Below are 25,266 nucleotides of genomic sequence, written 5' to 3' on the forward strand. Positions count from 1 at the left end.
GATAACACCTGTTACGGTAAGTAACTGTGCTTTATCCCAGGACAAGCAGGCATGATATTCTCACATGTGGGTGACCTCCAAGCTAACTGAAAAGGGATGGAGGGAAGTTGGCAATTTAGGCGAATAGATTTCACAATACCGATTGGCCGAACCGGCCATCGCTTCTGGATAATGAGTCCAGACAGTAGTGGGAGGTGAAGGTATGAACCGAAGACCACGTGGCAGCCTTGCAGATTTCCTCAATGGGTGTGGACCTGAGGAACGCTACGGAGGCTGCCATCGCTCGGACTTTGTGTCCCGTTACTCGACCATGCAGCGCGAGACCAGCCTGAGCGTAGCAAAAGGCGATGCAATCGGCCAACCAGTTGGACAAGGTGCGTTTGGAAAATGGGTGGCCTAACCGGTTTGGGTCGAAGGACAAAAACAGTTGTGGGACTTTCCGGTGTGACTGAGTGCGTTGGAGGTAAAAGGCCAACGCTCTCTTGCAGTCAAGAGTGTGGAGCGCCACTTCTCCGGGGTGAGAGTGGGGCTTGGGAAAAAACACGGGTAAGACGGACTGATTGAGATGGAAATCAGACACTACTTTAGGTAGGAACTTTGGATGGGTGCGGAGTACCACCTTGTCGTGATGGAATACCGTGAAGGGTGGGTCCGCTACCAGAGCTTGTAGCTCACTAACCCGCCGTGCGGACGTGAGCGCGAGTAAGAAATTTACCTTCCAAGTGAGGAATTTTGGATGGCATTTGTCTAGTGGCTCAAATGGAGGTTTCATTAGTTGAGCCAGAACCACGTTAAGGTCCCAAACCACCGGGGGAGGTTTGAGAGGGGGGTGGACGTTCAGCAGACCCTTCATGAAGCGAGTGACTAAGGGATGGAGCGAGAGGGCTTTCCCTTCCAGGGGCTGATGAAAGGCCGCGATCGCACTGAGGTGTACTCGAATGGAGTTGGTCTTTAGGCCGGAATGAGATAGTTGAAGTAGATAGTCAAGGACCAGGGGGACGGGGGCCGACACCGGGTCCTGGCTGTGGGAGGCGCACCAGGTTGAGAATCTGGTCCACTTTTGGGAGTAGCAGGTTCTCGTCGAGGTTTTTCTAGAGGCCTCCAATATCTCCTTGACTGATTGAGACACGGGGAGAGCAGTCAGGGGGAGAGAAACCAAGCATTCAGATGAAGAGATTGAAGATTGGGATGTAACAGTGAACCCTGACCCTGTGACAGTAGAGAGGGAAACAGAGGCAGAGGCAGTGGATCTCTGACACTGAGTTGAAGTAGAAGGGAAAACCACGGCTGGCGTGGCCAGCGAGGGGCAATCAGGATCAGGGTGGCTTGTACTGTTTTCAGGTGGACAAGCGTCCGCAGTATCAGAGGAAACGGCGGGAACGCGTACAGGAACCTTCCCTCCCAGTCGAGGAGGAAGGCGTCGGCCTCGAGCCGGTCCGGGGAGTATATCCGGGAGCAGAAAAGAGGCAGCTTGTGGTTGTGAGGGGACGCAAACAGGTCTATTTGAGGTGTCCCCCATCGTTCGAACACCCTTCGTAGGGTCTGAGAGTGTAGTGACCACTCGTGTGGCTGGAGGAGGCGGCTGAGTCTGTCCGCCAGGCAGTTTTGTTCTCCTTGTATGTACACCGCTCGAAGGAAGGTGTTGTTGGAGATTGCCCATTTCCAGAGGCGCAGGGCTTCCAGACAAAGGGACCAAGACCCTGTCCCCCCTTGTTTGTTTACGTAGTACATCGCTACCTGGTTGTCGGTTCGGATGAGAACCACTCGGTCGTGGAGCAGATGTTGGAAGGCTACAGCTGCGAGATAGATGGCCTGAAGCTCTAGCACATTGATGTGGCGACGGTCTTGTGCTGACCACATTCCTTGGGTGCGTAGGCCGTCCAGATGGGCTCCCCAAGCGTACTCCGACGAGTCCGTGGTGAGTACCTTGCTGTGGGGTGGGGTGAGGAAGAGCAAACCTTTGGAAAGATTTGAAGAGTCGGCCCACCAGCGGAGCGATCGTTGCAATGAAGGAGTCACTGTCACGGGGCGGTCGATCGGGTCCCGGTCTTGACGCCATTGAGACGCCAGGGTCCATTGAGGGATTCTTAGATGGAGTCGGGCGAAGGGTGTGACATGGACGGTGGAGGCCATGTGGCCCAGGAGAGTCATCATCTGTCGAGCTGATACCGAGGTCAGCAGGGAGATCCTTCGGCTCAGACTTACTAACGCCTCCAGGCGCGGAGGGGGGAGGAAGGAACGGAGGCGAACCGTGTCCAGCGTGGCCCCGATGAACTGTAGGGACTGCGAGGGGCGTAGTTGAGATTTTGGGAAGTTTATTTCGAACCCCAGACTTTGTAGGTAGGTAATAGTCTGTTGGGTCGCTGAGATAACCCTTTCTCTGGACGGGGCTTTGATTAGCCAGTCGTCCAGGTAGGGGAATACCTGGAGGCCCTGGGACCGTAAGGTTGCTGCTACCACCACGAGGCACTTGGTGAAGACTCGAGGTGATGATGCTAGTCCGAAGGGGAGGACTCGGTATTGTAGGTGCCAGTCCCCTACCTGGAAACGCAAGAACTTGCGGTGAGCGGGGTGCACTGGGACATGTGTGTACGCCTCCTTGAGATCGAGGGAGCAGAGCCAGTCGCCCTCGTCGATCAGGGGGTAAAGTGTCGGTAGTGAGAGCATCCAAAATTTTTCCCGTATCAGGAATTTGTTGAGGCGTCTCAAGTCTAGTATTGGGCGTAGGTCTCCCGTTTTTTTCGGTACCAGGAAGTAACGGGAGTAGAAGCCCTTCCCCTGTTGGTCGGGGGGAACCTTCTCCACTGCTCTTAGGCGAAGCAGGTCTTGAGCTTCGGAGAGGAGTAGGGATAGCTGGGTCCGGTTGGGAGGGCAATTCCTTGGGGGATTGTCCGGGGGAATGGCCCGAAAGTTGAGAGAGTACCCTGATGAGATCACGCCAAGCACCCATGCGTCCGACGTGACTTGTTCCCAGCGAGGGTAGAAGGCTTTGAGTCGACCCCCGATGGGAAGGAGGCCTGGGACTGTGGCGGAGGGGGCCCGCCCCCTTCCGCGTGTCCCGTCAAAAGGACGGGGATGGTTTGGTGGTCGCAGGCGGGTGGGACTTGGGCATGGCCCTGTGGTGGGCTTGCGGGCGCCTGGGTGGGGGCCGCGAGAAGGCAGGGGTGGACTTTTGTGGATAGCGTCACGGAGGGGCCCTATACGGCCTGGGCGCTGGCGGTTTGGGCTTTTGCCGGACAAGGGAGGCAAACGAGCGTTCATGTTCGGAGAGGCGTTTTGTAGCCGCCTCGATAGTGTCATCGAACAATTCCTTTCCCACACAGGGGAGGTTAGCCAACCGGTCCTGCAAGTTGGGGTCCATGTCGACCAGGCGCAGCCAAGCTAGTCGGCGCATGGCGATAGCAAAGGCTGCTTCTCTGGAGGAGAGTTCGAAGCCATCGTAGGCCGCGTGGAATAGATGAAGGCGCAGGTTGGAGAGGGACTCTAAAAGCAGGCCGAACGTTCCTTGCCGGGAGGTCGGTAGGTCAGTCTCAAAGGCTCTCAATAGTCCAATGAGGTGTTTGAGGTAGGATGTGAAGGTGAAAGTGTAGCTTTGCACCCTAGAAGCCATCATAGTCTCCTGCCGAACTTGTCCAGGGTTCGGCCTTCTCGGCCTGGGGGGACTGCTGCTGAGACCCGGGACGGGTGAGCCTTTTTCAAGGAGGATTCTACTAGCAGCGATTGGTGGGAGAGCTGTGGTTGCTCGAATCCCGGGTAAGGTACTGTGCGGTACTTAGCCTCCATCTTGGAGGGTACGGCTGTGACCATGTAGGGGGTCTCCAGGTTCTTGAAGAAGGCCTGTTGGAGTACCGGGTTAGGTGGTAAGCGAAGGGACTCTCTGGTTAGTGATGGCATATCCAGCTCCGCCAGGTACTCCTTACAGTATCTGGAGTCGGACTGGAGGTCTAAGTCCAATGCGTGGCCCATGTCTTGGACAAAGCGAGTGAAGGATGGACGAGATGTCCCCGGGGCCCCGTGCGGGGTCGGGGAACGAGACCTTCGTCGGGTGGAGAAGGATGGGGAGGCTTCCCTCGAGTATCGAGGTTCATGCTCTGATCCATGTTCTGAGACTGGGGAAGCACTGCGAGAGTGTTCCGGGGTTGTCGATCTTCGGCGTCTCGAGGAGCCCCTCGGAGACGATGCCGGGGTTAGGGGTACCGATCGATGTGGGATCGGTGACCTCGATCCGGGCCCCCTCGGGGAATACGTCCGAGGGGGAGTTCGGAGGATGCGCGGGTTGGAGAGTGATAACTCAGCCACCCTTAGCGGTCCCGTACGAGGTGTGGGAGAACGGCCTCGTAGAGTTGGTGAACCTCGGGCCTTCTTGGAGGCACGGCGGTTCGAGGTTTTTGTCGTTTTAGCCCGACGTTTTGCCCCTCGGCGGTCTGCGGAGGGGGAACGTCTCGGGCGCCTCGGCGAGGAGTCCGAGGAGGATGGGATGCGGCGAGGATTGCGCACCTTTCCTCGAGGTTGTTCGGTGCGAGGCTCAGGCTGGTCTGGCACATTCGAGGCCGGTTGAAACTGGGCCATTGCAGCGGACAGCTCCGACGTGATCATCAAGTTTCAAGTTTCAAGTTTATTAGTTTGCTTGTTGAATCGCTTAATCAAATTTCTAAGCGATGTACAATAAAATATACATGTAAGAAAACGAAAACATTACATACAGTTAATTAATTATAACGTAAACAAAAGGTAAGAGGGAGTGAAATACATTTTTTTATAGTAAAGAAAGAACTTACAGGGAAAACACATAAGGGAATTTAAAAGATAAAACAAAAAAAAAAAAAGGGTGAAAAATAATTAACTTGAGTAACACTGTATAATAAAATTTATTTAATTTGCAAATGCGTCTTTGAACAAAAAGGTTTTTAATTCGCTTTTAAATTTCCCGAACACTTTCTCCTCCCGTAAAAACATAGGAAGCGCATTCCAGATCTGGGGAGCTGTACATGAGAAGATAAATTGTCTTCTTGTGCTAATTACTTTTAACGAAGGAATTGATAAGAGGTTCCGTTCACTAGATCTTAAAGTTCTTTTAACAGAATATGGAATAAGTAGTCTGAATAAAAATGCTGGAGTCTTATTTTCTAATGTTTTAAAGATAATAGTACATAATTTGTGTGTGATTCTATGTATGACTGGAAGCCAATGAGCCTTTTTAAGGAGTGGTGTCACATGATCAAATTTTTTAGATTTTGTTATTAATTTAATAGAAGCATCGCTCGGAGTAGGTCCTGGAAGACGGGCACGGACAGCATCGAAGGCATGTCCACTGCCTCGGTGCACTCCACCGGGGGCGACCTCGTATCAGAGTATTCCCGTGTGGTGGAGGCACGGCCCGAAGGCTTGGAGGGCTTAGTCGGGGCTGTAAGCATGGGGCTTGCGCCATGCGTCGACGTTGTCCCCGAGGCTGGCTTCTTCGCTGTTACAGAACCTGAAGAAGGAAGAGGGGACTTACCCGGAGCCGAGGCTTTCTGTTGTCCCGAGGATTTCGGGTTCGAGTCTCGAGGCGGTGCCGAGGTATCCGGGGCCGAGGTCAAGGCCGGGGCCGACCTCAAGGCCGAGGTGGAGGGTTGGTCCGGGGTGAAGAGGTCCGCCATGCGGGCTTTTCTTCGGCGGAGGGCCCGATTCTGGAAATTAGCGCACTGGGGGCAGGAGTCGGTTGGATGAGCCGCCCCCAGACAGAGGATGCACCGGCGATGCGGATCTGTGAGAGAAAGAAGCCGCTCGCACCGGGTGCACTTTTTAAAGCCGGTCAAAGGCCGGGACATCAAATCGAAAGTAGCCGCGGCTCGATTAGCCACGCGGCCACGGGGACCCGGAAGCCTCCGGGTCGTCAAAAAACGAAGCAGGAATCAAGTTAAAAGGTAAGAATTCGCGCACAGCGACTTAATCGTGAAAAAACAAGAAAAAATCGCGGTGCTAGAAGGCAGTTGGGGCAGAGCCTGAGAAACACGGCTTCTAGGCTCGCGGAAAATTTTGAACTGGAGACCACGAGGGGATGCACCCCCTAGTGGAGCAGGAAGGCACGCATGCGTGGAGCAGCAGAGCAAACTTAAATCTTCAATCAAGTTTGCTTGAAAATGCTTCCGCATCGGGGCTCCGTAGATGACGTCACCCACATGTGAGAATATCATGCCTGCTTGTCCTGGGATAAGGACAATATCTAAAATCAATTAAGTATGGGATGAGCACAGAGGATACCTAAGTGAGAAAGAGATTGTTGAACCTAGATAGGCAAATTAGGCCACATAGATCATGATGGATGATAACGACTATGTTTAATCTATACTGGCACTCAAAGCTCTCCGATTTAAGTTCTACCGTGCAGAAACTTCAGCGCAAGTCCCTATACAAGCCCTGTCCTACTGCTTGTCTGTTTACAAGCTAGCAATTAAACAAAGAAGGGCAGCAGCCCTGCAGCATTCTGGAGCACTGAGGCAGTATACAAAAAAAAGAAGAAGAATACAGTACATCAATTAATGCTATTTTTTTAGAATGCAACCCAAGATGCACCCCCCGAACCCCACCAACAACACTGCAAAAAAGCAGCTCTATTTCTTGACCTACAATATTATAAGAGGAAGAACAGGAAACGAACACACAAATCTATGGAATAGATAAAACTTCCAGAAACAGTACAAATGATATTAGATCTATTTTTAAAAAAAATTCTTTATTCATTTTTACAACTTACAACAAGTGCATCAGGAAATAGCATTTGAACTTAAAAACATCACTTGATTTTCTATCATTATCAACTTAAATTAGTGATTTTTAATCCCCCCTCCCATCCCGTATGTGATCATGTATATCATGTATATCATATTATATATTATTTTTTATTAATCGAAATATTTAATAAAAGATTAGAAATCCCCTCCCCCACCCCCTCATTTGCAATTATACTACTAAGGGAAAAATGTTATCTACTAATTACAATATTCTGTTAATTGTCCCCAAACATCCTAAAATTTCCTTTCTGTGTGGCTAATGTTCTTTCCATTTTATATATATGACACAAAGAGTTCCACCAGAAACTGTAGTTTAATCTACTCCAATTTTTCCAATTAAATGTAATCTGTTGTATGTCGACTCCTGTCATAATAAGTAAAAGCTTATTATTTTTTGAAGAAATTTGACTTTTCACCCTCATTGACATTCCAAATAATATAGTATCATATGATAAAGCCACCGGATTTTCTAACAAACAATTTATTTGGCCCCATAACGATTTCCAAAAAGACAAAATGAATGGGCAATAGAATAATAGATGATCTAAAGTCCCTGCTTCGAGATGACAATGCCAACATCTATTAGACTTAGAGCTATCTAATTTTTGTAAACGAACAGGAGTCCAGAATGCTCTATGTAACAGAAAAAAACAAGTTTGTCTCATAGATGCAGATACCGTACATCTCATCCTCCAAGACCAAATTCATGGCCATTGAGACGCAGTAATTTGATGCTTAATCTCAATGCTCAAAATGTCCCAAAGACCAATTTTTGGTTTTTTATTCATAAATCCAGATATCAATTTATACCACTGTGCGGCCTGGTGTCCCAGGAAGTCCACCTGAAAGCATAATAACTCCAAACTATATTGATTATTAAGAATGGCCTGCTTCAGTTGCAACCATCTAAAACTTTGTGATTTATCAAGACCAAATTTATGTTGCAACTGTGAAAAATCAAGCAGTTTATCATTAGATATGACATTGTCTAGAATCCGTATACCTGCCATCAACAAATACTTCCAGATGATCTGCCAATTTGAATCTTGGAGTTAAGCCATATAGTTTGATTTGTTGATTTATGTATTGGAATAGGTGTTAAATTATTCATATATCTTAAGGTTTTCCATGTATCTACTAATATTCTGTTTTCTTTATATATCCTAGGCATTTTGATACTAAAGAACATGGTTTAGTCGCAGAGGAAACATGAGATCTCAGAGTAAGCTGGCCTGGTCTCCACATTAATTTAAGTGCCAGCAACAGTGCTTAAACACATTCAGCATTGCTATCCATTTAATTGCTGGCAATGAAAATACAGTAGACACTAGCGTTGATCACGCTGGCCAATATCTATTTTAGGCCTATTATTTAAAGACCTAAATTAAACAAAAACATGTTTGTTCAGTGAAGGAATGGTACCATTAAACTAAGGGATCCTTTTATCAAGCCACACTAGCGGTTTAACGCACGTAATGGCGTGCGCTAAACCACCGACCGCTATTGCCGCTACCGCCTCCCGTTGAGCAGGCGGTAGGTAGTTTTTAGGCCAGCGCACAAGCAAATGCTTAACTTTCAGTGAATACTGGCACAATTGTTTCTTATATTTTGAAAACACGTCATTCCAAATTAAATCCAGTCATAAGTAAATAATGCATTTGGACTTAAGATCATTTCAATAAAATAAACACAACACCATAAGATATGAATACGTACCTTTTCAAAATTAATTATCTGTCTGTCCTTCTCTTCCTCCTCCTGCTGTATATTTGGCTCCATCTTCTTTTAAAAGGAAAAGAGAGATTTTCACATACACGTGTTAAGTTTATGCCTCCAGAGGAAGAGGGCAATTTCCGTTCCTTTATTTTTTTTCACTATATCATTCTATAAGAAAATAATAAAGCAGCTAACCAGACATTAGAGGGTCAATTCTATAATAGGGAGCCCACATTTAGGCGCTAGATTATTCTATTACTCTTTTCTTTTTAATTTTAATGAGAGCAATACAAAAAATAACACAAAATAGCTGGAACGATCATATTCTCGTTGAGCATATTTATTGAAATCAATTCCACCCCCAACTTCTTTATGACCCCATTCTAAAGGAAAATGTGCATGTATTTTCATTATATAGAATACTAGCTTAACTAATCAAAAGTGCGCATTGTGGTTACACATGATCACTTAAACCCACCATAGAGCTGGTGTTAACTGGATGTCTCTACTACTACTTATTTTTATAGCACTACTAGACATACGCAGCGTTGTACATCAAAACATAGAAGAGACCGTCCCTGCTCAAAAGAGCTTACAATCTAGTCAAGACAAACTGGACAAGAAGGTGCATCTATACACAATGTTCAGGTGAGGGAATTACAGAGCAAATGCCTGCAGGAGACACCTTACATGTGGAATTTGGGTGGAGTTCCAAAGGCTCATGAATTCCACCAGAAGCGCAGTGGCCAGAGCGGTGCACGAGCCCGTGTCCCCACTTCCACTGACAGCAGTTTCGCAAGTCGATCCTGGATTACCCTTCTTGCTAGTCAGGTTTGCAGGATATCCACAATAAATATACATGAAAGATTTGCATACAATGGAATCAGTATATGTAAATCAATCACATGTATATTCACTGAGCATATCCTGAATAACTGACGGGCAGGATCGACTTGGGAAACACAGTCTTACAGTATTCTATAAGACGTGCACATGAAAACAGACCCTCCCAGGCTCTGCTCATGTGCATTCCCAAGATACATGCATAGTTAAAAAATAGTACATGGGCAGCCTAAGAGCCATTTATTGACAAGTGACTTGACCAGGGTAACAAGAAGGTGCAGTGGAAATTTATAACTTCAATGGTTACAAACTGTCAGAAAAATGGTTGCACGAGAACAAGAATACATGCTTGCTACCACATGTTCAGTGTATATCTTTACTAGGAGAAATGTGCAAACACATTTTGAAGGACCAGGGATGAAAATAATAATCCTGAAGATGTATACCACCTGCCTCCATATGCTAACTGAGGCTCAAAGTTGTGACATAGAAGACCGACACCAAACGTACACCCTCCATGTGACACCACAAATAAATGTACTTAATTTTGCCAATGCTTGTCTTCACTCAAGAGTTTCCCAAATGAGACTGCAAAACCTGCATTTGGACCACAGCTTGGGTGGCTCCTCCATAAAGATGTCATTGACCTGTGCCTATGGGTGGGGGGCTGTGCGCTGTGTCCAAGTGAATGAGGTCACAATCACACAAGGATTGAGAAGCATTAGTCTAACTTAGTGGTTCCCAAACCTGTCCTGGGGGACCCCCAGCCAGTCAGGTTTTCAAGATATCCCTAATGAATATGCATGAGAGAGATTTGCATACCTGTCACTTACATTATATGCAAATCTCTCTCATGCATATTCATTAGGGATATCTTGAAAACCTGACTGGCTGGGGGTCCCCCAGGACAGGTTTGAGAACCACTGGTCTAACTGGTTGAAATGGAAGATTTTCAAATCTATACAAACAAGGTGATGGTGTTTTATAAATCTAACTACTAACACTGCACTCAGACATTTGCCCTGGCACCAAGTCAATTTTAAATTACTGAGCTGTTTTATTTCTAAACCTTTTCAATCTTCTGCCATATAAGGTGAGAATGATCACTTTAGAGCATGGATTCTCAAACCAGTCCTCGGGACATACCATGCCAGTCTGGTTTTTAGTATTGCCTCACTCGTGCCTCACTAATTTGCTTCATTTCTTTGAAAGCATGAATAAACATGTCAATAAAGGTGAGCCGGTTGATGTAATGCATCTAGATTTTCAGAAAGTTTTTGACAAAGTACTCTCATGAGAGACTCCTGGAAAAAAATGAGAGTGTCATGGGATAGGAGACAATGTTTTGTTGTCAATTATGAATTGGTTATTGGACAGAAACCATCTGTCTAAGCATCTAGGCACTCCAGCAGTCTGGTCTAGGGTTACAAGATGTCTGGGAAAACCTTTTTTTTCCTGGACGGACTTTCCAAAGCCCAGCAGTTTGTATGGATTTTGGAAAGCCTTGAACTTCGCGCATGCTGGAGTCCCTCCAGTTGCAGTCTGGAGGCCAGGAAAAAAGAAACACGCTTTTTGGGGGTGGGTTTGGAGGCAGAACAAGGCGGGGCTGGAGGCAGAACAGGGCAGGACTGGAGGAATGAAGAGGGGCTAGGGGTGGAATGAGGTGAGGCCATGCGTCCGGGTTTTTCCATCATCAAATATGGTAACCCTAGCCTGGTTGGCATGCATGACTCACAACTGCAGCATAATTCTATACTATAAAGTGAGCAAGCTCTGACTGTGATCTTGAAAACGGCTCTAAGGATTTTAATGAAATGGGGTCAATCTACAGTTTTCAGTGTGAGAAAGCGATTTAGCTAGATCTGGAATTCGGCAAAATTCATGGGGGGGGGGGGGGTGTCAAACAGGTGATTTTTCAGATGTTCCTACCTCTTCCTGCAGCCCATTAGTCAGACAAGGAAGTTTAGCCAGCCAGTAGGCTACAGGGGAAAAGAGGGCTGAAGGCTGCTAAGCAGGTTAGTAAGGCACAATCTCTGTAGGTACTGCTCCTGCCTCCTCCTACAGCCCATTAGTTAGATGTTCCCAAGAAAACTTAGCCAGCCAATAGGCAGCAGGGAAAAACAGGACTGATGGTTGTGCCTCCTCTTGCAGCAATTGGCTGACCAGGGAGCAGAATACAGTAGCAGTGTAAGTCAGACAGGCTTCCTGCCTATGGTCTATCATACCTTTATAGCAGATCATTTTAGTGCAGGTTCCTTTATAGAAGCTACTATAGTAGTTTTTCCTAAACATGGAAGAGACCCTCTACTAACTAAAAATCATTGTCCAATCTGCCTTATCAACTATGATTGTAAAATATACTCAAAAATATTAGCTGAAAGTTTAGCCCTTGTGAAGCCTTCTTTGATGAATACTTTTCAAAGTGGGTTTCTACGAGGATGAATGACTTCTGATAACACGTTTTTTTTGTCATATTCAGCATCTAGCACAAAAATTAAATCACCAATTTGTGTCATGGCAATAGACGCTAAAAAGGTGTTTAACCTCGTGGAATAGAAAAATTTATTTGGGTTAGGTGATGCTTTTCTTGCTATGATGAATCGCTAGGCACTCTACCAATGAATATGAAAGAAGAATATTCGTATATATCCCGCCCCTTCTCTGACGACAGAGGAGGGGCGGGACCGTGGCGCAGGAAGCAGCGCAGGGATCGCTGACGCTGACTTCGCGATACTGCTGCGGCTGCTTCATAGGTGGTGCGGGGAGGCCAGGGGGGCGAGCGGTCCTTCGGGGTGGGTCGGGGCATCAGGCCTTCAGGGTGGGGCGGGCGGGCAGGCAGGCAGGCTTTCAAGGGGGAGGGGGTGACAGGCAGGCAGGCAGGCCTTCAAGGGGGGACAGGCCTTCAAGGGGGGAAAGGCAGGCAGGCAGGCCTTCAAGGGGGAGACAGGCCTATAAGGTGGGGACAGGCCTACAAGGGGGGGGACAGGCCTTCGGGGGGGGTGCAGGCCTTCAAGGGGGGGACAGGCAGGCAGAAGGTTGTGCAGAAGGTGTGCGGAAGAAGGGGTAGTCTTATACGGCGAGTATATAACAAACTCTATATTTTAACTGTAAAAGTTGGGGGGTCGTCTTATACGCCCAGTCGTCTTATACGCCGGCAAATACGGTATATGATATCTTGATTTCAGTGGCCCTAAAAGTGATATTGCAACATTGGAAAGATACTTCCATCATCTGTACATTGGTGGAACTATATTTGCTCACTTGCAAAATATGAATACCAACTAACAGATACACTGTTACACTATTGTGACATTATAGGCGATGATGTACTGTGAAGTGTTTTTTTTTTTTTAATTTCTTTATTGATATTTTGAACTTGACAATGTATACATTTGAAAAATCGAAAAAAAAAACAACTACATGAAAATACACTATTAACATCAGAAATATTACAATAAAAATTTAAATCCCTTCTTAACCTATAACAGTAATCTATCTATATATATATATATAAAATCGGAGGTATGTATGTGTGTATGTGCCGCGATCACGCAAAAACGGCTTGACCGATTTGAACGAAACTTGGTATGCAGATCCCTCACTACCTGGGATGATATGTTCTGGGGGTCTCGCGGCCCACCTGCACACATGGGCGGAGCTACAAACAGAAAATCAGATTTCACCCATTCATGTCAATGGAAAAAATGTAAAAAGCTGCCATTCTCACAGTAATTCAAAAACGGCTTGACCGATTTGAACAAAACTTGGTATGCAGATCCCTCACTACCTGGGGTGATATGTTCTGGGGGTCTCGCGGCCCACCTGCACACACGGGCGGAGCTACAAACAGAAAATCAGATTTCACCCATTCATGTCAATGGAAAAAATGTAAAAAGCTGCCATTCTCACTGTAATTCAAAAACGGCTTGACCGATTTGAACAAAACTTGGTATGCAGATCCCTCACTACCTGGGGTGATATGTTCTGGGGGTCTCGTGGCCCACCTGCACACATGGGCGGAGCTACAAACAGAAAATCAGATTTCACCCATTCATGTCAATGGAAAAAATGTAAAAAGCTGCCATTCTCACAGTAATTCAAAAACGGCTTGACCGATTTGAACGAAACTTGGTATGCAGATCCCTCACTACCTGGGGTGATATGTTCTGGGGGTCTCGCGGCCCACCTGCACACACGGGCGGAGCTACAAACAGAAAATCAGATTTCACCCATTCATGTCAATGGAAAAAATGTAAAAAGCTGCCATTCTCACTGTAATTCAAAAACGGCTTGACCGATTTGAACAAAACTTGGTATGCAGGTCCCTCACTACCTGGGGTGATATGTTCTGGGGGTCTCGCGGCCCACCTGCACACTTGGGCGGAGCTACAAACAGAAAATCAGATTTCACCCATTCATGTGAAAGGACAGCATTTGCGAGCACATCGAGAGGAATGGCCTACTGAGAACAAGCCAGCACGGATTCTGTAAGGGAAGGTCGTGCCTAACGAACCTTCTGTATTTCTTTGAGGGAATAAGCAGTTGGGTGGACAATGGGGAACCCATAGACATCATGTACCTCGATTTTCAAAAGGCTTTCGACAAGGTGCCACATGAAAGGCTGCTTAGGAAGCTGTGGAACCACGGGGTGGGAGGGGATGTGCACAGATGGATCAAGCACTGGTTGTCGGGTAGACTGCAGAGGGTCGGAGTGAAGGGCCAATATTCTGACTGGCGGGGAGTCACGAGCGGTGTGCCACAGGGATTGGTGCTGGAGCCGTTACTCTTCAACATATTTATCAATGACCTGGAAAAGGAGGCAAAGTGCGAGGTTATAAAATTTGCAGACGATACCAAACTGTGCGGTAGAGTTAGGTCCCGGGAGGAGTTTGAGGACCTGGACAAGCTGGAAGACTGGGCAAACAAATGGCAAATGCGCTTTAACGTGGAAAAATGCAAGGTCATGCAAATAGGGAAAAAGAACCCGTTGTTCAACTACAAATTGGGGGGGGGGGGCATTGTTGGGAGACAGCAGACTTGAGAGAGACTTGGGTGTGCTGGTGGATGCATCTCTGAAGCCATCTGCACAGTGCGCAGCAGCCTCGAAAAAAGCCAACAGGATGCTGGGCATCATAAAGAGGGGCATAACAACCAGGACGCGGGAAGTCATCATGCCATTGTATCGAGCGATGGTGCGTCCACATCTGGAATACTGCGTTCAGTATTGGTCGCCACACCTCAAGAAGGACATGGCGGTACTTGAGAGAGTCCAAAGGAGAGCAACGAAACTGGTAAAAGGGCTGGAACACTGCCCATACGCCGAGAGGTTGGATAGGCTGGGGCTCTTCTCTCTGGAAAAGAGGAGGCTCAGGGGTGATATGATAGAGACCTTCAAAATCATGAGGGGCATAGAGAGGGTGGATAGGGACAGATTCTTCAGGCTGAAGGGGACGACAGGTACGAGAGGGCATTCGGAGAAACTGAAGGGAGATAGGTTCAAAACAAATGCAAGGAAGTTTTTTTTCACCCAAATGGTCGTGGACACTTGGAATGCGCTACCGGAGGAAGTGATCAGGCAGAGTACGGTACAGGGATTCAAACAGGGATTGGACGGATTCCTGAGGGATAAAGGGATCGTGGGATACTGAGAGAGGTGCTGGGATGTAACACAGGTATAGAAAGCTAACCAGGTAATAAGTATAGAAACCCAACAGGTCGTGCATGTGCAAGACCGGAGGGTTAGGACTACGATGGGAAGATAGGACTTCAATGAGAAACCAAGGTGGCAAGGGAGCCCCTTCTGGTGATTCAGACAGGTCGTGACCTGTTTGGGCTGCCGCGGGAGCGGACTGCCGGGCAGGATGGACCTATGGTCTGACCCGGCGGAAGCACTGCTTATGTTCTTATGTCAATGGAAAAAATGTAAAAAGCTGCCGTTCTCACTGTAATTCAAAAACGGCTTGACCGATTTGAACGAAACTTGGTATGCAGATCCCTCACTACCTGGGGTGATATGTTCTGGGGGTCTCGCGGCCCACAACTCTATGTTGCTTGCTCAAGGGTGGGTTCACCCAAGAATTTATATGTTCTTGCTCCAGGAGGTGAAACTAAAATTGTTGTTTATAATCACGTTTTGCGTTAGTTGTATTGTATTCATTTTGTCAAATATTTCACATTATAATTTGAATATTGTACTTTTTATTAAGCTGTAAAAAAATAATTTCATTCACCACTATAAAGTATCTTTATTTGAATCCATTTATAGTGTTATTGCTATAATTAAGTACCCGTGCAACGCCGGGCTATCAGCTAGTGATATTATATTATACTCATCAATATTATAGAATATTATGAATATTATGCTCTGTTGTTTTATAGCCTTTAACCTTCCTGACCCTGATTCATACTGGTCATGCTACAAAATTCTACAGATATTCTGCTTCTTGGGTTGGGCTTTTGATGTAGTAGTAGTCTTTATTGCAATTTTGATGTTATGATTCCTGTTTGAATATAAGCGTGGAGGGGCATAATTGAAAGGGACGTCTAAATCTGTTTACGTCCATCTCGCAAGTCGTCCAAAGTTAAAAAGAGCCTAAGACACATTTTCAAAAGATACGTCCAACTTTTTCTTACTTTTGAAAATCGTCTAATTATACGTCCTGCCGATCTGATCGTCCAAGCCGCTAAATCCCAGTCCGGCATCTATCCTTCTAGAAGTTTGAAGGAAGACCAAACTGGGATTTTGGAAACTTTTATCATTGGCACCTTGGGCCAAGGCCTCACATGGTCCATAGGTTGAAGCAGCCCTGAATTCCATTAACATGTGCTTCTCTACTGCAGGGGCAACTTCATTTTCATGCGTAAGTGACCTCTTATAAAATTCTGACCACAGTAAGAGCACACGCTTTGACATGATGGCACACACTTTGCTGGTAGGAGTGGATAGGGCAGAGTATGCATACATATATGTACTGTAGATTATAAAATAGAATAATCTACACACATACATAAAACGTACAGATATTTTCATCTGCAATGGAGGCATGGTTTCTGCTATTTACATTAGTATTTAAGTACAGTAGATATCTACTTATCTTTATAGAATTTAACATGCATCTGAAAACAGGTTTACTCGATGTGTGCTCTTATAAAATTACCATCTGTATGTACTGGCACTATATCAGAAACACAGGTTGAAGAAGAGAGAGAAAGAGGGAAAGGATGTCAACCAATCAAGAGAGTTAATTGGCTGTCATTCTTATTGACACTTTATAAAGGTAATATCATTGCTACCTTGAAGCTTTTCTCCTGGCTGCCTTCCCCTTTCACCTTCTTCTCATCTCGACTGAGGAACTTCACCACTTCGACAGGTGGCCCCCGTGTGGCAGATGAGGTAGGAACATTCTCTCTTCCTGTGATCCGACTGACAGACTCGCACTGCATTTCACCCTTCAGCATCTCAAAGAAGCCTAAAAGGCTCCTTTTGTTCGATGCCTCGGGGTCGGGGCAGACTGCTCCATTGTCCAAGATTGCTGTGCTTCCAGGCGATTCTAGCTCTAGCCTACTCTCAGAGGGGACAGTTTTCTTCTTCACCACTTTCTTCTTATTTGCCTCAAAAGTTTCTCCTGTACTCCAAAGAAACAAAGAAAGCTGGTAGGTTCAATGTATTCTTGATATACTACAAAATCATAATAAAATATCTAAGTGATTTACATTAAAACAGATTTAAAATGGGGGTGGGGGGACACACAATTATCAATGTAAGACAAAAATAAATTTTGTGAAAGAACAAAAGTGTGAGGGAGTCTATAGGACACTACCATTCCCCCTGCTGGATATTACCTCACATTATCAGAACCACCTTAACATAGGTAGCTCCTGCTTAGGATGAAGTGACATGGGCAGGAGGAGACAGGGAAGCAGTTGTCAAGAAGTGTATAAAGCAGGGAAAAAGGAATAAAAAAGGCAATGGAGATGTCTTAAAACAACCTGTGAATGTCCTTTATTATTAAAATGTCCCAACAAGGACCCGAGTTTTGGCATCAACAGATGCCTTCATCAAGGGACACTAAAAATATATAAAATATAAATAACTGTATTTTTTAATGATAAGACAAAAAAGTACAGATGACAATGTAAAAGGACCTATAAAGCATTGTAACAAAATATAAATGTAAAACCATGTACAAAAGGGTTGAGTATTAGTTGAACACAAAAGGATTCGATGTTCCTGGCCTGAAGACAGGATGGGAAGAGCCAGAAAACCCAAAAGAAAACTAAAAAACTAAAATATATATTAACAAATCAGAAAGGCACAAAATATACAAAAAATATCGATGTATATTACTCCTGGCAGAATTCTGCACAGCGCAGAATTTCTCATCTGTGCAGAATTCTGTGCAAACTTCTGTTCTGCCCATTTCCATCCCTCCTCCTCTACGTGGGTCTGGCCTCTCCTCCCTCCCACCGATTCCCCCCCCACCCACCATGCTGTGAGATCCAACATACCTACAGCCTCCCAAAGCTGGAAGGCAGCTCGTGATCGGTCCCAGCAGGACCTTCCTTCTGCCACATCACTTCCTTTAGACAGATGACGTGGCAGAAGAGAAGCCTGTTCACAGCGCTGCCTCTGCTGGCCAGCTGTCAGTCACCACTTTGGGATTTCATGGAGTAGGGGTTGGTTGGTCAGAGAGGCCAGAACTGTGTGTGTAAGGGGAAACATGGGTGCTAGGCCTCTTGGGGAGGGGGGGAAAGAAGGGACATGGATCCTGAACTGTAAGTGGGGAGAGGAGAGGACGTGGATAATGGACCAATAAGTAGAGGGGATAAGAAGGAAACCCAGACCGGGGGGGATATGAAAGAGAGAGAGAGAGAGAGTGTGATAGAGAGAGAGAGAGAGAGAGTGAGAGAGAGAGTGTGAGAGAGTGAGAGAGAGAGAGAGAGAGAGTGTGAGAGTGAGAGAGAGAGAGTGTGAGAGAGAGAGTGTGAGAGAGAGTGAGAGAGAGAGAGTGTGAGAGAGAGAGTTTGTGAGAGAGAGAGAGCAATTCTAGCCGCTTGCACTGTTCACATGCTTGGCTGACTTCAAGCAAGGCACCCTCCCATTCATTGCCTTTCTGCAACCTGGGTGAGTTCTTTTGCCTTCTCTCCTTCCACAATTAGCTCTGCTACCTGCATCTGCAGGGTTGCATTTGAGGACTTCACAAAGGTTACCTGCTCCTGCAGCTGGGTAACCTCCTCTGCTTTCTGCTTCTAGCGGTTTCTTAATTCCATGACCATTTCTTGGGTCTTAGCTTTTAATTGGGATTGTAGCCAGACAATCTGGCTCTGGCTCCATTCTCTCTCTTTCTCCAACTGCCCCTCTCAGTAGATGACAGCAAGCTCTAAGGAGTGGAGCTCCACCAGCCTGGCTGGCACGACTGTTATTGCCCTGTCTCTTCTGGGACTGGGTATTCTTTTGGTCTAGGGCTTAACCCCCCTCTTACCATCCCCTCCCTAATCCCAGATCCTACTTTTCCCTCTCTTGGAAACCTTCTCTGATCTAACGTTGTAACCCTTCTTCCATAACTCTTTTTGTAATCCGCTTTGAACCGAAAGGTAATGGCGGAATAGAAATCTGTAATGTAATGTAATTGAGTAATTTGTATTAAATTTAGGTCGAGTATCGATCCAGGCTGATCTTGCACAATCTTTAATATTTCGCTCTTGCTCATTAGTGAGACTTTTGAGCCTGCATTTCATCTACCAGCTTTTTGAAGTTGGGTGAATATTGTGCGAGGCTAAAGATAGTGGGGGGTACCAATCTCCGCACGGGTTACCTGAGGAAAAAAGACAGAAGACACCAAAACATAATCTATTTGGGACATAGTAGGATGAGCCTGGGCCACGTGGGTAAAATCCTTATTTACAGGATGATAAAGCTTCCAGACATCAACCAAATCCAAGACCTGACAAAACTGAGCAAAGCCCCTTGCAGGCCTGTAATCAGTAGAAGAACACCCCCCCAAAAAAAAAAAACGATCCCTGTTCAGGTCAAGGACCACATTGAAATCACTAAATATCAGGCTGGGAAGATGCTGAAAGAAGGCACATAAGCTGTTCAAAAAAATCCATGTTAAAGACATTCGGGGAATAGATCACGGGTCAACAGGCACGAGGGGGCATTCGGAGAAACTGAAGGGAGATAGGTTCAGAACAAATGCAAGGAAGTTTTTTTTCACCCAAAGGGTCGTGGACACTTGGAATGCGCTACCGGAGGAAGTGATAAGGCAGAGTACGGTACAAGGGTTCAAACAGGGATTGGACGGATTCCTGAGGGATAGGGGGATCGTGGGATACTGAGAGAGGTTCTGGGATGTAACACAGGTATAGAAAGCTAACCAGGAAATAAGTATAGAAATCCAACCAGGTCGTGGATGTGCAAGACCGGAGGGTTAGGACTTCGATGGGAAGATAGGACTCAATGGGAAACCAAGGTGGCAAGGGGGCCCCTTCTGGTGACTCAGACAGGCCGTGACCTGTTCGGGCCGCCGCGGGAGTGGACTGCTGGGCGGGATGGACCTATGGTCTGACCCGGCGGAGGCACTGCTTATGTTCTTATGTTCAATCACCATTTCCTGACCCTTTACCTCTAGGTGAAGAAAAATATCTCCCCCTGGATCCTTACCAACTTTGTGAACAGCATAAGGGAGAAATTTACTGAGCAGGATCGCCACTCCCGCACTATGGGTAGTGTCAATGGAATAGTGGACCTCCTTAACCCAACTCCGGGCCAGTTTTTCATGTTCACTATCACATAAATGAGTTTCCTAAAGACAGGCAACATGCATTTGATGGGTTTTGTTTTAAACTGTAAAATTTTGGAGCGTTTCATAGACGAGTTAATACCCTCCACATTCCACGAGCAGGCCTGCAAAGTAGACTCACCCAGTATCCCACCACAAATGAACAAACAGCAGATACCAAGATGAATACAAAGTGGTCCAGTGCCCAGCCCTCACTGGACCCCCCCAACAACTGACCAAAAGGCCACTACACAAGTCCCTCCCAAAGCAACCTAACCCTGACACTGGAGTGCTGAACCCATCTTACCCTGAACCCCCAAAACCCAAGCCAATAGGTCCCCCACCCTCATCCTATTACTAACCCCCAAAAACCCGCTTCACAGCAAAAGTCCTAATCCTCTCCCCTTTTCAACTAAGAAAGCAAGACAGAATCCCAGAATACATAGACAACCCTATTTCCAACCACCACTCCACCTCCCCAAACAGAACACTCGTCCCAAAACATCCCAGGCAGACCCCCCAAAACCTTCCAACCACCAAACACTCACACACCCAACCTACAACAGGCAGATCCCTTGCTACCATAGTCCAAGCAAACCAGGATTCACGAGTCTTCCGCTGAGGTATCCACAGGTCCTTGCCGTGGGCGACGGTCCACTGGCAGGACCACGGTGATGCCCAGCATGTTGACAAAAGTAAGGGCCTTAATGGGAGAGTCAAAGGTCTGCACTTGACCCTCTTGCTGAATCCGAAGACGTGCGCGGTATAGGAGAGCAAATTTAACTGTGGCTGAAAAGCGCAGAACAAATAGGGGTAAATTCTTTCCTCCATGCCACCACCAGCATCGAGTAATCCTGGAAACAAAGGATGGTCTTGTTGTCATGGCGCAAACCCTTGCCCGCCCGGATCGCCTGCAAGATAGCTGATTTATGGGCAAAGTTTAAAATTTTAAAGATGACCATGCGGGACTGCAAACCATCCCCGCAGCTCCCTTAGCCCCAGATGATGCACACGTTCCATGCAAAATTTGCCCAAGCAGGAATCCAGAGAGGGACTGCGGAATCCATTTTTCCAGAAAGTCAATCAGCTAAACATCAGTAATCCACTCTGGCAGCCCCGCCAGCCTTAAATTATTGTGTTGGGCTCTGTTCTCGTTGACTTTTTGGGTTAGCTGGGACAGTTGTTTCTCAAGGGGGTGGCACTCGTATCCAGTGGGGACACCCTACCCTCCAGCGCACTCACCCACATTTGAGCATCATCGAGTTCCAGGCCCAAGCTATCCAGGCGCTCATAAGCCGTGTCAATTTTGTCGAAGAACTGCTGCAGCTTTTTATCAATAGCAGCCTCTACTGCAACCATGATCTCCACCACAATTTCAGCCGTCCACATGGGGCTGATGGTAGGGCTCGCAGGGATGGAGTTCGACGCCATCTTAGCCTCTGGGGGTATGCCACGCTCCTGCTCCTTGCGGACTATCTTAGTCGCCATAAAGAACTCAATGCAACATCAGTTGATACGCTGTACCTTCAACCAATAATCCCCTGCACAAGTGATAGTTCTACCCGCTAGAAAACACAATTTTCGCAGATAATAGGGGACTTGAGGACAGGAGTAGAGCCTCTCAGCGTCCGCTCAACCGCATGACGTCACCAAAAGTCGGCAGATGAAATGTAATGTGGACAAACACAAAGAGATGCACATTGGGAAGAATAACCTGAATCACAGTTACCGGATGCTAGGGTCCACCTTGGGGATTAGCGCCCAAGAAAAGGATCTGGGTATCATTGTAGACAATATTATGAAACCTTCCGCCCAATGTGCGGTGGTGGCCAAGAAAGCAAACAGTATGCTAGGAATTATTTAAAAAGAAATGGTTAACAAGACTAAGAATGTTCTAATGCCCCTGTATTGCTCCATGGTGCGACCTCATCTGGATTAATGCGTTCAATTCTGGTCTTCTTATCTCAAGAAAGATATAACCCCTCTTCTACTAAACCGTGCTAGCGGTTTGAGTGTGTGGAGCTGCGCTGAATGGCCTGCACTGCTCCCGACACTCATAAAGTTCTTATGAGCGTCGGGAGCAGCGCGGGTCATTCAGCGCGGCTCCCCATGCTAAAACCACTAGCGTGGTTTAGTAGAAGATGCCCATAGTTGCGCTAGAAAAGTTTCAAAGAGCGACCAAGATAGTAAAGGGAATGGAACTCCTCTCGTATGAGAAAAGATTAAAACGATTAGGGCTCTTCAGCTTGAAAAAGACAGTTGAGGGGAGATATGATCGAAGCTGGTTTTAAGAAAGGTTTGGACAAGCTCCTGGAGGAAAAGTCCATAATCTGTTATTGAGAAAGACATGGGGGAAGCCACTGCTTGCCCTGGATCGGCAGCATGGAATATTGCTACTCCTTGTGTTTTGTCCAGGTACTAGTGACCTGGATTGGCCACCATGAGAACAGGCTACTGGGCTTGATGGAACATTGGTCTGACCCAGTAAGGCTATTTTTATGTTCTTATGATGCATGGAGGGGGATAGAGAGGGTTAACCCAGGGCAAAAGGTAAGGGGAGCGAGAGATGGTAGACACTGGGAAAGAAACAGAAATGTTGGGAAATGGATGAGAGAGTAGGTTGAAGATGAAAGGGAATGGAGGGCTGAGGAAGGAATGACATAGGGAATAAGAGAAACGATGGAAATTTGATAAGTAACTGAAAAGTGAAAAAGAGGCAGAAAAGAGCTAAAAAGGAATGATCAATATGTCAGAGGCAGGTGTAGTGAGGGAATAGAAAGGAGAGAGAAGAAAAGACAAATGGATAACAGCTCTTGAAGGAGAATTAGCAGACAACAGAAAAGCAGAAAAGAGAAGGTGGAACCAATATGATGAAAAAATAAAAACATCCAGACAACAAAAATAGAAGAAAACCATTTTATTTTATATGTTTTAAATGAATATGGATAATAATTAGCAAAAATATTGTTTAAATTTTGACAAATAAACTTGCAGAATTTTGGTTTAATAGTAAGACAGGTGTAGAAAGGGCTCATTCAAAAGTAAAGGATCTAGACCAGTGGTTTTTAAACCTGTCTTTGGGGGACCCCCAGCCAGTTGGATTTTCAAGATTTCTCTAATAGATAGATGTGTCATTCTAGATGGACAGGTTAGGTTATATCCCTAATGAATATGCATGCATGAGATTTGCCTATAAAGTAGGTAGTAGGCATGCAAATTTCTCTCATGCATATTCTATTAGGTATATCTTGAAAACCAGACTGGTTCTAGACTTAAAAAAACACTAACGTGGGAGGTTAGCAGATCCTTATTTCCTTTTTAAAAAAATATCTCATGCGCAGTTTGAAGAGGAGATTCAGAATCACTGAGCTCTGGAACAACCTCACCTCCCCTCTTAGGAATCTGAGCTCCCTCCAACTCTTCCGTAAACATCTGAAAACCTGGTTATTCTCAAAAATGTAACTCTTCCTCCCTCTCTGGTTATTCTAGTCCTCTAAATTTTTCTCTTCATTTTGCCTCTTCCCTCCACTGGAGTTCCTTTCTACCCTAACTCTTGTTAACCGTGTCGAGCTTTATGAATGTAGAGATGATGCAGTATACAAACCTAAGGTTTAGATTAGATTAGAGATAGTTATGGTCCCGATTAAGAATGTTTTTAGGAGGGTATTAGTTTTTCCGTTATACCTTTTAAATGTGGATATGTTTGGACTCTTTGAAAACCTGCGCATGCGCTAATTTTTAATTTAGAACTGCGCATGTCAGAAGCAGGAGACGTTAAAAGCAGTCATTCGTGATGGCGTCTCTTGCAGCGAAAGTATCTAGCCCTAAAAAGAGGAAGGGCGCAGTTATAAGTAAGTAAAAATTCTATAACAACTAAGTTTTACTGCCTTAAGTTAGAAACATAATGATTAATTCTTTAGTTGAATCCTTTTTGATTTAGTAGTTTGATAGCCAACGTTGGTAGGGAGCACGGATTTATTTATTGTTTAAATGAAATATTTTTAACTTAATATGATATCTAAATTAGGATTAGCGATTTATAAGAAGTTATTATACAGTTGCTGGGTGTTTAGCATACAAGCCAAATTTTTTAAAAAAATTATTTTTGCAGAACAACCCGATACCCTTGATAAAGCCATTTAGTGGCGAAACGGGTCCTGCTGGGGCTGGCTAGAAACTCTGCATGTTAAAAGATAAGTAAAAATCTCTTATGAATTAAAAAATGTAAAAGTTTAAAATAAATTAATATTAATAAAGAGATTTAAGTTGAGCATAAAGGAGGAGGTGGAAATTTGGGTCGATGATTAAAACTGTGGACCTATCAGTCTTGATATTACACAACAGTGTTTAAAATCAAGCAGGTCTCCGAGACCCTTCATCCTCCTGTTAAAAAAGAAAGGCACTCTACAGTGGGATTCTTCACCATTTTGTACTTTTGCCAATTAATCCCATTTACTACCTTCCTTGGTACTTTAGTGACAGACTTAAAGATCTCAATATGTATACTTTTGGAGGAAAGGCTGGAGAAGGAGATATAATAGAGACGTTTAAATACCTACGTGGCATAAATGTGCATGAGGCAAATCTCTTTCATTTGAAAGGAAGCTCTGGAATGAGAGGATGCAGGATGTCTGGCTTCAAGAAAGCATGGGACAAGAACTTGGGATCTCTTAAGAGAGAAGAGGAGACAGTGGATGCTATAAATGAGCAGACGGATGGACCATTTGGCCTTTATCTGCCATTATATTTCTATGTTTACATTGGGTAACGAAGTGTTAAATGACTTGGCCAAAGTCACAAGGGGCTAGATTCACTAACCTCCTTTGCATGGCCGATCCATGCAGGCCCAACGAATTTACAAAACAAAAAAAATAAAATGAGGGCGATAGGAGAAACGCCCCCCTCTGACCACACGGATTGCTAGTGTGTGATCCTGACACATACGCAGACCATCCGTAGATGGTCTGCGCATACGTCTAAGAGCCATCTAGAGCCGTAACTTTTTTTTTTTTAACTTTTACTAGCCCAGGGAGCCTGTCTCTCCGTGGCCCCCTTCTGTTTCCCCCCTCTCCAAGAGCAAAGCATGATTGCTGTCTGCCCCCCCAGCAGCCCCCTTTCCCTCTCCACTTCTTTCCAGCATGAAACATCTCCCA

General features: G+C 45.8%; 1 protein-coding gene across 1 annotated transcript in view; it reads right to left on the bottom strand.

Moving 5' to 3' along the window:
- The window catches only part of C3H1orf131 (chromosome 3 C1orf131 homolog), a 58,978-nt gene that overhangs the window by 30,927 nt on the left and 2,785 nt on the right, over positions 1 to 25,266 (bottom strand). Inside the window, exons 3-4 of the mRNA XM_033936356.1 lie at positions 16,626 to 16,957; positions 8,490 to 8,555 (exon numbers count right to left, since the gene is read on the bottom strand). Of these exons, the coding sequence (XP_033792247.1) occupies positions 8,490 to 8,555; positions 16,626 to 16,957 (398 nt within the window). The remainder of the gene's footprint in view (positions 1 to 8,489; positions 8,556 to 16,625; positions 16,958 to 25,266) is intronic.

The sequence above is a fragment of the Geotrypetes seraphini genome, chromosome 3, assembly GCF_902459505.1.
Source record: "Geotrypetes seraphini chromosome 3, aGeoSer1.1, whole genome shotgun sequence".
Lineage (NCBI taxonomy): Eukaryota > Metazoa > Chordata > Amphibia > Gymnophiona > Dermophiidae > Geotrypetes > Geotrypetes seraphini.